The sequence below is a fragment of the Larimichthys crocea genome, chromosome XVII (genome assembly GCF_000972845.2).
Source record: "Larimichthys crocea isolate SSNF chromosome XVII, L_crocea_2.0, whole genome shotgun sequence".
Lineage (NCBI taxonomy): Eukaryota > Metazoa > Chordata > Actinopteri > Sciaenidae > Larimichthys > Larimichthys crocea.
The window spans coordinates 21,529,517-21,545,272 of record NC_040027.1 but is presented as its reverse complement, the minus strand read 5'-3'; the positions used below and the strand labels follow the sequence as shown (position 1 = coordinate 21,545,272).

General features: G+C 37.6%; 1 protein-coding gene across 1 annotated transcript in view; it reads right to left on the bottom strand.

The window, feature by feature from the left end:
* pex5la (peroxisomal biogenesis factor 5-like a) overlaps window positions 1–15,756 on the bottom strand; it is an 85,776-nt gene that overhangs the window by 30,277 nt on the left and 39,743 nt on the right. Inside the window, exons 3-4 of the mRNA XM_019258890.2 lie at window positions 5,607–5,718; window positions 515–724 (exon numbers count right to left, since the gene is read on the bottom strand). Of these exons, the coding sequence (XP_019114435.1) occupies window positions 515–724; window positions 5,607–5,718 (322 nt within the window). The remainder of the gene's footprint in view (window positions 1–514; window positions 725–5,606; window positions 5,719–15,756) is intronic.

The following is a 15,756-nucleotide window of genomic DNA, read 5'->3' as shown; positions in this document are numbered from 1 at the left end:
GGAAGTGACATGCAGATGTTGTGTGCTTGTAAACATAATGTACCATGTAATGTTGCTTGGGTCATCTTTTAAAAAGCTCTCTCTTTGTTACAAATGATTCACTATATGTCTGGTTCATTATGGAGCAGAATGGGAGGAGAGCATTGTTTAGGGTAAGGCTCATCCTTCAAGTAAAGAGTGTATGTTCAATCAACTACTTTGCATTTAAAAATCCCCAGACCATTGCCGATCATATGGTATACCGAAAATACTTACTGAGAGATGTAAATAAGTTTTTCTACAAAACACATTCATTGAACAAAAGAATCCAAACCTATAAAATATTAAATTGTATCTAAACACAGGCAGCTATGCAAGAACTCTCCATGAATAAAATACAAATGAGCAAAAAGTCTTGATGGTACAGACACATTTCATACTCAGCCCTAAATGCAGGAATCTCAGGTGTACAAGATTAAGTGCTTTCTCACGGTGTTTCCTTGTAACAGGACCCTTAAATTGCATGTTCTCCTACCCGAGTCTAGTGACGCCCTCTCTGGGGTTCTCATGCTTGGTCCTGTATGTTCAACTTCCACTTGGATCAGCTCTGTCTCATCCGTCTTCTTCCTGTGAGGGTTATTCCTCTGGCCGTTGCCCTGAGATGACAGGGGACTTCGCCTGTCTTTGCTGTTCCTCCTTTCGCCAGGTTCACTGAGATCCAGAAGGTCCAGTGTTGATGACAGAACTGTGCGAGACATGACAGGAGTTAGCCTTTCTCTTTTTACAGAGGCATTGCATAAATGTGCACTCAACAGGCTCACTTCTTCCACAAACACAAAGGACATTAATGCATGCAAATGATGATTGCAAATCAGCTGCGTGTGTGCACAATTTGACTATTAAAACATGCCATTTTTCTTTGATTTATGATTTATAATTGAGTAAAATTGCAGTATTACATTATAGATTCTTGGACTGCCTTTTATTGCTAGAAAGAAACACTGTTTGAATCTCTTAGTCTTTATTCTTTTGTTGCCTTAAAGCCCTTTAAGATTTAAGGTCATAAAATCATTAAATCTCAATAGTTCTGCTTGAATTTCATGGTTATGTCAAGGTTGTTCACTTCAAGTGGTATATTATTTTGGAAACTTTACTTTCTCTTTGTGATAAGATAGAAAGACAGGTTTCACTCATTGTACTGTGTGAAGCTTTGATTTTGATCCACACATTTTCCGACACAGCAAACTGAGCTGTCAGGGATACTTAAGCCGTTAAGGTATTGCCTCCTGGGTGGACATCTAAAAAAATTGCTGCTGCTCTTTTTAGAGAATCTAAATATACTGCAGACCAAGACCAGATCAATCTCAGGTTGGTAGAGCAGCAAAGAAGGACAGAGCCTTCTGTCAAGAGACTCAACTTTTGTCTGTGTTGCTGTCCAGCTTTATGGCTACAGACCCTGAGACATGTTAGCCAAGTTTTATTAAACTAAGAAAAAGGTTTTATTTGAGGAATTCTTTCTTTCCTTTTGTATCTACTATGCCTTTCATTGTAAATCAATCACGCACCGCTTCCTTCCCAATTTTCTTTCACATCTTGTTTATTGATTTTTTTTCTGTGTTAGTAATTTGATTTGTTGTGGTTTGAGTCAAATCAACATTATGTCCTGTTGTTGGCTGTTGTTGCCAGTTGTGTTGTTGCGATTGAAAATGAATTAATAAAACAACCAAACAGGGTGTCACCCAGAATTAGGAATCTTTACTACAAGGTTTTCTAATTCTCTGTAACATTTTCTCTTATTTTGTTGCTGGAAGTTTCCATGTTAACATGCAATAATTTGAGAATTTATAATCATTGTGGTCATTACTACTGTATTTAAAAAAAAAAAAACTTTGTAGACACAACACATCATGAAATAAATGGTTGATAACCCCATTAAGAAAAGTGTTTTTCAACAATGGTTATTTGAGGAACCTACAAAGTTTTCTCGCTCATTTCCGAGGACCCTGACTGTCTTTTGTGCAATGTGAACTCAGACATATGACTGCATAACTGGCGTGCTGCTGTTTCACGACAACCAACTGAGAGCATTTGTTGACTGAAATCTCTGCGTAATTAGAGAGTACGCTTGTCTTCCATGCCTTGTGCTCTTTAGATGACAAGTACAATTACAAATCAAGGGAGACACACTCGTGGGGAAGGTTGCCTGAAGAGTTTTCAGCATCAAAAAGTAACACAAGCTGTTCATGAAAAGGCAATGATGTCAAAAATGTTTTGGCACCCCTGAGTCTACTTGAAATGATGAGACCGGGAAGACAATTATACAGACAAGTAAGTTTACCTCATTAACTGAATATTTTAACTGGATGCTTGTATATTGTATAGTTATCTAATGGATAATGATAAGCTCATCATTGGTCCATTGGCCACCACAGAGCAAATCCATGTGACCATTGAGCATTTTACTATAGTCGTTACAGCTTACAACATAATGAAGATAGAAAATATGTGGTAGTTAGAGGGGGAATGGCATACTAATACAACCCATCAGAGAGAGAGTCAAACCCATCAGATGGTGTATCAGAAGTATTAGTGAGTCACTAAGAAAGCCTCACAGGAGTTTAACTAGTACAGCTGTGGAGGCGGTTCACATGTTTTCCTGCGGGGCCACTGATTTTCAGAGGAAAATGTACTTTGCACTCCTCCTTTTTTAATCCTCTCTTTGTATGCTGTTTATTCCGAGGAATACTAATATGTTATCAAATGTATAATAAAACTACGATTTTATCCCCTTCCATGTTTTGGTGATATTTTATACTGTCTTTACTTTCACATTTTAGCTTCTGAAAGCAGTAAAGACCCAAATTACGTTTTTAGCATGACATTTGGGGACTTATCCTGATGCCACAAATGCCATGCAAAAACATTCTGATTGCTCACATTGCAGTGTGTGCCTGAGTATTAATTGATTGCCTGAGGACTAACTACTATTTACTAAGCCAGTCACAATATGACACACATACAGTTTGCATTAATAACTGCCACTTTTCCTGCTCAGAATTATTGAAACAATTCGATCCTTGCAGTGTTGCCAACTACTTTCCAATACAAGCAGCTACTACGAGCTTCATAAGTCGCCTGACGACATCATCCACTTATTTGCACACATTTGCATGGTGACATCATAATGTTCATTTGCATAAAGCTTAGTGGTTATGTTGGTTGGAGTGAGGGCAGAGATCACCCTAAGCCACTTAAAATGTGGATAGAGAAATATATAGCCAAACAAATCATTGACTTGAATCATTTACATATGTAGAAACATCCTAATCCAGAGATCCAGAGGTAGAAAAGTAAAAGAACCTGTCTGCCCACCACACCAAACCTACTGATGCCTGTGAGCATGACACAAAGAGGAGAGGGAGATGCCCTAGTGGTGTTGGCAGAAAGCATTAGGAATGAATTACAATATAATTTTTTGTTTGAATATATTTTTTGCCTTTTCCCTGATGTTCTTAATATGTCGCAAAATTTGTTGCTTATCACTTTTGCAGTAACAATACTGCCCAGGACTGGGTGCTCAGAAACTCAAATTCAGAGCTTACCATTACGGCTCCTAAGCCAATAATAGGCAATCACTGTTCAGGGAAGGGTGTAGATATCAATGCAATGGATGTTTTCTAGTAAGACAACATTTACATTTACACTTTTAGCAAAAGATAAGTTAGAGAGAGAAGAGATCTTAAATTGATCACTGAAATCTGAAGCAAACAGTTGTGATAAGTTCAAAGATGAGAACCTTTGTATTCCTGCCACTATTGAACCTGCTGACAAAAGGAAAACAGATTTTTGAGTGTGAGTATTGAGGAGAGAGGATTTTATGCAGTGAGTCATCTGGAAATGAGTAGTGATGGACATCCTAACAAGAGTGGGAGGACACTACACTGTCTCTTCTCAGTGATATTTTGTCTCAACATTAGCAATAAGCTGATTAAATTAGTTCACAGCCTTTTTCTTTTTACTCAAATTGAAAATGTACATAGATATTTATTTGACTAGTGTGTTTCCAAGCCCCAGATACCCATGTAACCAATTTATAATTTATGATGGATTTTTTTTTAAAATTACATCAACTGACAAAAATAGTCACCAACCACAAAATCAGACACACGTTAAACAGCCTGCAAGGACACAACATGGTGTAGATCTTGTGCACATTAACATTAGCTCAATATTTGAGCTGGTAATTATCATTTATTATTGATTTTCTTTGCTGGCTAATTCCTGTTGAGTGTTATTCAGTCTATCACAGTGTGAAAACAGATTGACAGTCCTAAAATACACTTCACCTGCCTTTCTTTACACTGTGGGAGGAAATCTAAACAGCTAGAAGAAACCTATGTAAACATGTAGAGGGCGTGAAAAATATCAAAACCCTTTGATGGCACATACCTTTACAACATGACACAAAGACCAAATTTCTGACAGGATTTCACCATTTTAGGGAATGACCAATTTTAGTATAGGCCTATGTCACTGTCAGCGGGAGCAGCAGGAGGCATTTGGACAGCAGAAGGTGGATAATTTCCCACAACAGACCCCCATACATCACACACTGAATCAGCACAGTCACTGACCAGTTTAAAGATGACACGTCAGCTACAAAATCTCGTTCTGCAATTTGTCATTGAAAAGACGGCACAGCTCAGTGATCAAGGTCCCATCCATGTGGAAACCAAGATGGCATCTGACATCTGTTAAAGTCAGAACATTGAATTTTTAACACCCATTTTGACCTAGCTGATTTTTAGTTTATCACTGGCAGAATGCAGAAGTTAAATTCCACATATGCACGTTTTCACCTTGCACATAAACAGAGCGGAAATAGCTGAAATATGGAGATTAATTCACATTCTTTTGAGGATTTTTTGGAAATTCAGTTAAAATCTGTACTACATTTGGATGGAAACCTAACTGTAAGTGTCAAATGTCAAAGGCCAAGTCATCAAAATCAGATATCGTTTGGGTGCCCCTGTAGATCCAAGGCTGAAGTCGTTTAAGTCTGCAACAGCCCAGGTTTAATTCCAACTTGTGGCCCTTTGCTGAACCGAGAGTGCATAGACACTCAGTGGCTGGCATACAGACAGTCTCTTAGGTAATTACCATTTGTATTGCATTGTTGATCCATTTTTAGATTGAGCATATAAATGGCAGGACAAATCCTGTTTAACTGTGTACTTTGGATACAGGATATGGTAGAGTGAATTATTGTGCAGGCAGTTTGCATGTAAATCTCCAAAAATATACTCTTTGTGCTGCTAGTAACTGTGAGTCATCCTGGGTATGACGTTGATTTAACAGACACATTTCTTATTGGTTGATAAAACATGTCAACAGGAGGCAGCATCCAATGTGTCTTGTCAAGTCTCTCATTTGTTGGTATCAGAGAGTTTTTCTTCTATATACTTCAGACTAGTTGTACATTTGTATTCCATGTATTTCTTCTGACATGACCTTAATGCTTAAAGGGCATCTTAAACAGCACATTAACAACACTACAAGACTTGTAGTACTGGTTTTGTGTGTCATCAGTTAGACAGATGACAGACCAAAAAATAACTGTACTGTACCAGCTGTGTTGGAAGTCACTGGGCGGGAAAGCCCATCACACTTGGTCTCGCAGAGGAAATCGTCGATGGAAGGGCTCAGAAGCGGGCGGCTCTCTTGTTGCTCACTCACCAGCTGTAAGGGCAAACAGACAAGACCGATCAGACTCTCACTCAGCATGAAACTCTGAGCACAATGTCTACAAGAGTCCCTGCTATGTTTCCATTAAGTGAAGTTCAGCCCTGTGTTCATGATACAGATGACAGCAGAGTCCGTATACTGACAGATACCTTCATTGCAACAGAGTTTTAACTTGTCCGTGTGTGCACATTTGTGCTCCTTGGCAGCACATGATTTATTCACAGCATCTTGACATAGATACACTGAAGTGATTCAAATGTGTGTTGATCCACTCAGATGTTGGAGATGTTGCAGCCATTTTTGTTCTAAGAGTTTGTACTGTGGTTGTGTTTATGTGAAGTTTTAACCTGTAACAGAGATCCTACTGTACACTCTGTTTACTGCATTCACTCGTGTACTGTATATTTTGAGTCAGGCCCACTTGCTGCTTTTTGCAAACTGATGCCTAGTAGCTACTCCTGCCAGTGATGACAGCTAGCATATGGTTGTATTGCTGCATTAGTGCGGGACTTTTACTTTTGAAGGGTAGCCAGCTTCTCTTTCAAGCTGATGTTTGGCCTTTTTTTTCAAGAATCAGCTTCATCACGCGATCACATTTCCATGTTTTTGTGCACACACAACGCAACAACACATGATAACTGGAAATAATCAGTGTCAAGCAGGAAATTGGAGATTGTTTTTACATGGCACTGTAATAACCTGATTACTGCAAAATCTGTCTTTAAATACTATACAGCTGATCTGCAATGAGATGTCTCCCAAAACCCCCAACCATATTTTTTAAACCAAATTGGCTTTTAAAATGTGTTAGATGTGATGCCTGCAGAACTGCTTTCTCCCTTGAGTATTTAGACTGATGGTGCACTGAGAGGACAGGCTGTATAGTGAGAGAAAATACAGTGTATGTGTATGTGTTTGAATATGGCACACCCATTTAGATGTTTTAACTGCTGATTAGAGTTCTTCTCAGAGTGAAATTGGGCATAGCCCTGCTGAAATTACCAAACTACATTAACCAATAAGGATGGTAAAAAGTGTGATCAAATCAGAATTCACCTTGGCAAAGGTTTTTCTTGCAGGCGGGACAGGTGGGGTTGTAAACAAACTTCCTACCAAACACTTTATTTTTATTAACCTCTGTCACCGTCCTTGTCTTTACTACAGTCAAACAGCATCTCTTCTTCTCCGCTGCTTGCTTTATTTTGCCATCCATTAATATCTTTCAAGCTGGCTGGACATTAAAGAGGAATATCAATCAGATTGTGTTCAGGCGGGTTTGACTTGTGACTTGAAGCGGATACTTCTCTCCTCTGTTCATCAGAAATGAATGGAGAGTGAAATCTGGTGTGACTGCACATTAACAAGAAGTCTGAGGTCACAGTGGGTCATTGTACACAATTTAATAAACTCTGATTTACATTATATTTAAGTAATCAGATTACTAAAAGATGACCAGATTACTACAGTGCATGTATTCTCATCGAATGAGTCCACCGCTGAGTGAACCACCGAGATGAGCTGGGAGAAACAAATGGATGTGTCCCAAAAAATAATTGCTAAACAATTATTGCTCATCTCACCCTCCAAACCATGAAAATGCTAATCACCTTGCCTATGATGAACAAATTTGCAGTCCTGCCAATGCAGCTGCAGAATAGGTTACATCAAATTCATTATTGGTACCCTGTAGCCCGATGCTCCAGGTGCAGCTGGCTACAGTTTGCCAACCAATGCTTCATAATTTGGAGGTGAAAACCAGTTTTATCCTGTAGGAAGGGTAATCCACCACCACCACTGTGTCAGCCTGTGCAGCGTATAATGCTGGCAGTAAGGAAACATGACATTTGCTATTGTTGCTCTCCAGGCTGCGCTCGCATGCAGAATTTTAATGAAGGTGCTAAAAGTTTAATTACCAAGCAAGAATGGACTGCACACAGCCTGCCATATGTTTCATGTGAAAGGTGCTGAATGGTGTTTTCATTGCATTGTAGATGTCTAGTGTATCCATCCTATATTATTACTGTGTCATTAGAGTATTTAACAATGCCATTGGCCTTTGTCCCTCAGTGTTTGGGGGCACACAGATCCCACTGCTGTGTAAATGATGTTAAGTTTCCTTCTTTGAAATATTCATTTCTTTTGGCCTCACTAAAACCCAATACGTTAACTGATGTGAAAACCCTTTCCTTTATTGCAGCCTGCATCAAATTCAAATCACTAATGCTTGACTACAAAGTTGTCTCCGGTTGAACGCCCTTATACATATGGCATATGTTACCTCACGACCATTGCGCTCCTCCAGTGAACGACACTTGGTTCTCCCACCTGTTCATTTAAGGCAATCCAGACTTTTCTCGTCTGTTGTTCCCCGTTGGTGGAATGCACTACCAGTTCCTACCAGATCAGGGGCGTGCCTCTCTACCTTTAAAAAACTCCTGAAGACCCAGCTGTTCAGCGAGTACCTCCTCTCCTAGCACTACTAATAACTAGTCATGCTTGATCTACCGCTTTAAGAATTGTCACAACACTTATTGCTGCACTAACGCTTTCTTATCGCAGTATACCTTGACTGTTCCCTTCTCTTTGCCACAAACTGAAAAACAGAAATTACCACAAAGCATCATTTTGTTTTACATACTATCTGGGCTATAAGCAAATATTCAGGTGTACATGAATAGAAACACCTGTCGGTATCAAATAATGCACTTCAAAAGCTTCACAATCTGCAGCCTCTAAAATGACTGTAAAGTTGAATCAACTCCCCTTTAAAACAGTTTCATTTATTGTATTGCACTGCTTACTACTATTATTTATTTCAGGACTGTTGTATTACTAATGAACTGGCAACTGGATGTATGTATGTTACTCTAGTTTGTCAAAAGGTCATCCACAGACAAAGAAAGGTAGAGCATGTTATCCCACATGGTGGTGTTACTTATGTTTGGAGTCAGTTAAATTGGTCTGGTATGCTTTTATGAACATTTGAGTTAAGCCAAAAGAAAAAAACAAAATATCATGATGAGGTCGATATTATGAATTTTGCTTCATGCATATTTGAATAGAAATGTTTCTTTACTTGGCAGTTAATAATAAGATGAGCAAAATGAAGAAATGCGATGACAACTATAAATAAGAATTTAAGACACAAAAGAAAGAAGCACCAACTTTTGCTGCAGACAGAAAACCTAAAAAATAAAAAATAAAAACTATATAAATTATATCCAGAAGAAGGGGTCATTACTTTTTGGAGGGAAAGTTTGTGCTGCAAGAACGCTGACCCAGCACAGGTAATTAGAGTTTGTGCAGTTCTGTTGTCAGAAAAAAAGCTTTGGTTCATGTGAAGTCTCACAGTGTGAAGTAACCTGATTTCATCCTCTGCTGCTGCCAGCCCATGCATTTTCCTCCAATTTTGGACTACAGCGACAAATCATAGGATGAGAATACACAGGGGTAGACTTGTTTTCAAAGGTCGAGTTTTTTCAGTGATTTACATTGTGCTTGTTCGGGAAAAGTGTAATTGAGTCTGTGTGAAAGCGGAGCCACCGTTGACTCAGTTACAGTTGTTATTGTTGTGAAAGAAGTAGATGTCTCACTTCAACTTGGCTTCAAAATGTCCTGAAATAATAACCACTCAAACGTTGGCCTTTAATGGAAGAAATGAATCCTCTCAAATGGCGTCTGCTGCTTTAATTGCATTTTTTTAAACTTATTTTTCTAAGCTGAAACACTACCTGATTAAAATAGCACCTAAAATATAGGTAGGAATTATTAAACTGACAGACTAAACCCTGGCAGGGAGAGGAGAGGAGTTCTGCTTGTCATTTAGAAAAACGAAAACTGCAGCATTCATCTTTCCTTTCCATTATTATTTCCCACATCAAAACAGTTCTTCGCTTTTAGCCCATGTCTGTTTGTTGTTGGTGGGAGGAGGGTATAGTGGTCTAGCTCACTGTTTCATGTTTATGGAAAATTGGCTTTTTTTTCTCATGCAGGTAGGAGATCTGCTACTCGTCTAGATAATCAGATGAAATAGATAATCTGAAATAGTTAGTCAGTTAAGTAATTAGCTGGATTGACATTACCTGGAACATTTTTAATTTGAACTGAGTCATTTATTGAGCAAAAATCACAACATAATTTGGTTTGAGTTTCTCCAATTGCATGCCTTTCTCTCAGTTTGATGTCGTTGTAAATTGAATATCTTTGTTTTCGGACTGCTGCTTCGAGAAAATTCACTTGAAGACTAAATCAATCAATGATGTAAATAGATATTCTTTAAGTCCTAGTCGAATGTTACTCAGTAGTTTCCTGTGTCCCCTACAGTACGTCTTTGGAATAATGATTTAACAAGAAGTTATGAGTTTATTAGTCTATCTGTAAATCATCCATTTGTGTCATTTAGGCTTCCTTACAAGCATGCATTACAAATGAGTAATTGCTGGTAATTAAATAACTTATCTTAGCAAGGACTTTTTTAAGCCCACAGAAGATGTTACTGTAAGTTTCTAACACATTAATTTGCTCTTGAATATATTACTGTAGTATAGTTTTGACATAGTCTTGAGCCTTGTATATAAAATATAATATTTCCCTTTGTAAGAAATACATTTGTCTATTGTATCTCCATTCATACAGCTTCTTAGCAGACTGGTCCATTCAACATGAATGCCAGCTGAGCTCCATAGATATAGTGTGCTGTCAGTGGAGACATGGGACTTGGAGACTGGAGGGAGAGAATCTCTTAACAATGTAAATGACATTCATAAATGCACATGCTTACAGTGGCTGAGTGGATGATAACCCGAGAAACATCTGTGAATAACAATTTTAATGATGCCTGCAAAACATCTATTGGGAACATCCGAGAGTTACTATCCGCATTAAACAGAGGTGGCCTGATAAATGCCCTGTAGTCTGTGTAACAAATTCCCCTAACGATAGATGACCTTGGATTTCTCCACTCTGTTTTCTTGAGCAATAAAAAACGTCCTCTGGATGCAGGCTGAAGCCTTCCCTGCAGTCACTGTTTTTGATGTTGTGACTGATTGACTGAAGGTCAGTGCTGTCAAAGGGAGCAACGTGCTGGACATTTATAGCATACCATAATCTTCAAGTGATACATTTATTTCATTAAATAGTCCTAACAATAATGAGAGATGCTGACAGAATCTCGGCTCAGAGCCCTGCTGAGTCATCTTCTGCTGAAAGTTGGCAGCATTGCTCTGAAAATATGACATGACGTTTAGTTGTGAAACAAGAATATTAATTTGTGATTAACTGTAACCAGCCTGGCTCTTAATTCACTCAGTGATGATTGTGAAAGTAGACTCTCTGCTATCGCAATCTTTGCTTTAAAAACTGAGTGACACATCTTGTCATCTTGTTTTGTTCTTTAGTTCTGCGTAGCTCATCAACTTTTGGATGGTTAACCACAAAAAGCTGGTGATCTCCTGACTTGTGCTGAGGTTGTGTGTTGTTGTTTTTTTGTAAAATATATCAACATTTGTTAGACATACATTCACGTTGAAAATGTAATTTCATCCAATACTTAATTAGAATCAAATACCTGCAAAAAACACGAGATTTCCTAATTCCTAAAGACTTGTAGTGCCAATCAACAAATGTTAGCATGGCAAAACACTAAACTAATATGGTGAACATGGTAAACATAATACATTAGCATGTTTGTCTTGTCTTTGTGAGCATGTTTGCATAATAACATAAGCATTTAGCAGAAATCATTGCCGTATCCGAGTAGCACAACTGTTGACTATTTCAAAATGACCGTCTGACAGAGTGACTTATAATCACTGTTGGTCTCGTTTAATAATGCCAGAACTGTCAGTGTGATTTATATTTTGAGTCAGTTTCGAGCAGATACGCCTGAAAGTTCAGTCAGAACTGCTGGGATCAAAATGATGTAGCTGTACATCATTGCAGAGCTATCTGCAATGCAGACATGATTGTTGTAGATGTTCTACAAGTCACTTCCTGTGATTGCCATTGGGGCCAATTTTAAATAATGGTTTTGAGACGATGATCTGCATTTTCCTCTTCTAATCATCCAGAAAATGGGGACAAAGGATCTACCGCATTCATCTGGGGAGATGCGTCAGGTAGTAGGTTGCCTGCAAAGGCCAATTATAGGTTCACTCTTCACCCAAGAGAGCAGCTTTCTGAGCTGCTTGCCCATTACACTCACTACAGGGAGGGCACCATTTTACTTACCTTTTTGCTCTTCTTGTATGCAAAGCACTTTGGCACTTTGTTTACAAGTGCTTTAAGGAGTAATCTAGAAAATTATGTAATGGAAAATCTCAGCTAATTGTGCCACTTGGGCATCACTCCAAGAGATCTCTTAGAAGTTCCTGTTAAGGGTGTGCCAGTTAAACTTGTCAGAGCTTTGAAGGCGGGCAGGTTGAGGTGAGGACAGGAGGAGGTGTAGAGGATGAAAAACTATATAAAGGGAAAGGTGGATTAAAAAATATCAAAGCATGGAAGTTACAACACCTGGAGGCTATGGGAGGGAGCAAATAATTGCCAGCTTCTTTCAGTTCACATGTAGAGGATGTAGTGATCAGGAAATATAACATGTTTTTAATGGTGAATTGCGTTTTCTTGATCCTGATATGTTGGTATATCTTCTCTGTAATGCAGGAGGTTGTTTGGGCATTACAGTTGTGCTGAAGCTGTGTTGAGGGCGGCAATGAACTGCTGCGTGTACTCCCATGGGCCTGCATACAGGAGTTCAGTTAGTTGGGTATTCTGACTCATCATAATGATTTGACATGATTCGTCCTTAGGCTGCAAAATTTGAAATTCAGTTGAGGAAAAAGAATAGCCAAGACAAAATGTTTTGCTGTTGTGTTTTTTACTCTTTTCTATCCAGAAAACAAATGAAAAGACCAAAACCAACAAATCAATACTTAATTTGTCAATACTTTCCAGTTTCCCTGCTCTGTCTCTGGCACATTAATGCCCTTCTGAATATGCAAATCTTTAAAAACAGGTCACAAATATAAAGTTTATTGTTTAAAAAATGTCATTTTCTAAAACAGTTGGCCACTGCTGTTTTTCACAAGTGTTACTCAAACAGGAATAAATAGTTTATTTATTGGGGACTATTTTTAGCTGTGGACTAATACATGTATGGTATTCAGGGCACCTAAACAATGTGGTATTGACTCAAAATAAACTACTGTGCCCGTGTTTATTGTAATGACAGTATGGCTCATTGATAGTATTTGGACAACAACTGAAGTCTACAGAAAGAAGATGTCTTATCAGGCTTTGGCTACACAGGCAATTCTGGTCGAATGAATTCATTGTTAGTTTTGGATTATACTTAGCATTTCATGGGATTTGTTGACAATAAGAAGAATATAGAATATCAGCAGCCTTTTCCTTCTAGCAGCAAAACAATTTTACATACATTAATACATTTCTTTATATATGAGCTGCATTACGAGCCATATTCACATACTAGTTTATCCTTTATAGTCTTCTTCAGTATAGATGATGTTGGGCTTAACAGACTTGACTTAACTTGACATGTGGCGTGAGGAGCCACAGCCTGTCACTCGGCCTCGGCCACTTGCTAAGTGACATCAAACTGGGGCACGATGCCTCTCAAACTGCAGCCTCAGCCACTGGAGAGCACAACGAGCATGAGTTGTGTTTGGCCACTCGGAAACAATGTCAAGTGAACAGCTTGATGCCGAAGTTATTTCAATTTTGTGTTTATTTTGCTGAAAAAGTGTTTCAAGCAAAAACATTCAGGCAAGAGGTGACTTGAGGACTTGAAAGTCTACAGGGTTGAAATTGAAAACTTTAGATAAGAAAGAAAAATCTGTTTTTTTTTCTTGATGCATTTGTTCAGTCATAAAATATTTACTGACTGCTCTCAGCAAAACAATGCTGACTCGTAACTGCTGCTTACTCCAGCATGTGTGCTTCCATATAAGAGAGTTTTTGTCATTCATACAACAAGAAGGTCTGAGCAGTGATGATTTTTAGGATTTTGGTTTTTGGGGTTTGTTTTCTGCTATAGCTCTTAACAATCATTCGACCCCAGCTGCTGTTAATTGTCATGTTTTCAGATATATTGACTTCCAAGAATAGCCTCTTCAGCTATCAAAACTCTTCTGAAGGCTATTTTTTGTTACAATACTCCAGTATACAAACAAACAAAAACAACATATGTAAAAAATAAATAACCATCTATTAAGAACAAAAATAAATAAATATATAAATACATATATATATATAATATATACTATATGATAATATATTATATCATATAATATATAATATATATATATATATATCATATATAATAATATATATATATATCATATCCTAAAAAAAATTTCTATATCCTCTATTTAAAAGGTATAAAAAAAGATCAAATTTACAGGCAAATAATGTGCAACAACTTCAAAAAGTGATTTATTATATTAGTGTCAGATGACATGAGACTGCTTTTTCATTTCGAAAACACAGTTTTACTGTCATAACCAGGAACCATACATAATCTACAGCAGAAATCCTGGAATTTAATACATTGCCATCTGTCATCTATGTAAAGATAAAAGATCACATTTACCCTGTTATTAATAAATATAACAATGATTATCTTTATACATGAATGCATTATTTTACATTCTTCATCATGTCAGCTGGTTAATTAAAGTATGCTGGGTTGTGGTTTGTTAGTTGGCTCGTTACATCAGTCACTGGTTGTTGTATCTATTGACATTTTATAGATAATTTGTGATAATAGCAATGAGTAGATGTAGGTGGTTATATAATCATTATAATCCATAATGTTAATAATTTGATAAATATGGTTCCTGACAGCCCGAGTCATGGTAATGTTTGATGGCATCATTAATAAATTACATCTATTAGTCATAGCAGTGAAAGTCTTTTGAGGCTTTGTTGTGGTAGCTATTTCTCCATGAGCAGGTCCTCGTGTGTTTATTTCAAACAAACCATTGTTTGATAATGGAAACGTGGAACTCATTACTATAACTCCTGAGAACCAGAGGATTTTTCATCGCTTCATGTTCTGTTTAATAGTTCAGTCATTATTGGACACAGTGAAATTAAGTGGACATATTTACTACATGTATGTATTTGTTGTTTTCAGTCAATCCTGCCACTGTGTTCTCTGAAGGAGGAAGGTATTGGTATTTGCAGGTGGTAAATTGTTATAAACAGGTAACGTAGGCTGACCTTTTGTTTCCATAATATTGATTCCTGTGAAACAGCAGCATCTTAAGGGAATTAATCTATTCAATATATGCACCAGAAGAAAACGCTTCAGGTGTAAGTGCAATAAACAGTTGACCTGACATACACTTATATATTATGTATTAACTCCAATAGTTGTTGTAGAGGGAAGTTTTTATTTTCCTTCCTTTTTCTTATTGACTTTTTCTTGCCGTTTTAAATAAGTAATGACAAATCATGAACTATATATTTTTAAAAGTCATGTCTTGTTAACTCAGCAGCTTCTGCCTGTCAGCAAATATGCCGAGGCATAATTAAATCCATGACAGCTTATCAAACCAGACATTATATTAGAAAGTCAAACAAGTAAAAAGCATGCTAAAGGTTATTAAAACACAGACAGATATACACGAGGGCACACACAGCAGCACACACACATACACTGTACAAAAGCAATCAAGCACAGTGCAAGAAAACTCATATTGGCACCTGGAGCACCGACTCCATCCAGATATCACACTTAAAAAGCAAAAGAGAAGTGAAAAGCTCAGCAGCGGAAAACAGTAATTTGCTGTACTATTTTGTACACAGAGAGCTCAATCAATAGATCAATGCCATGCGGTGTGGCATAGCATTTTGGAAATGCATTCATACACTGTTTATGCGGAGGATTAGCTGCTTATGAGGTGTAAAAAGTTTTTCTGAACCTGATTAGAATTGGGAGAGGACATTTGTGTGACCCTCTTGTTAATCTCCCCCTCCCATACATACTAAATGCACAATAAATGTTAACTAGAA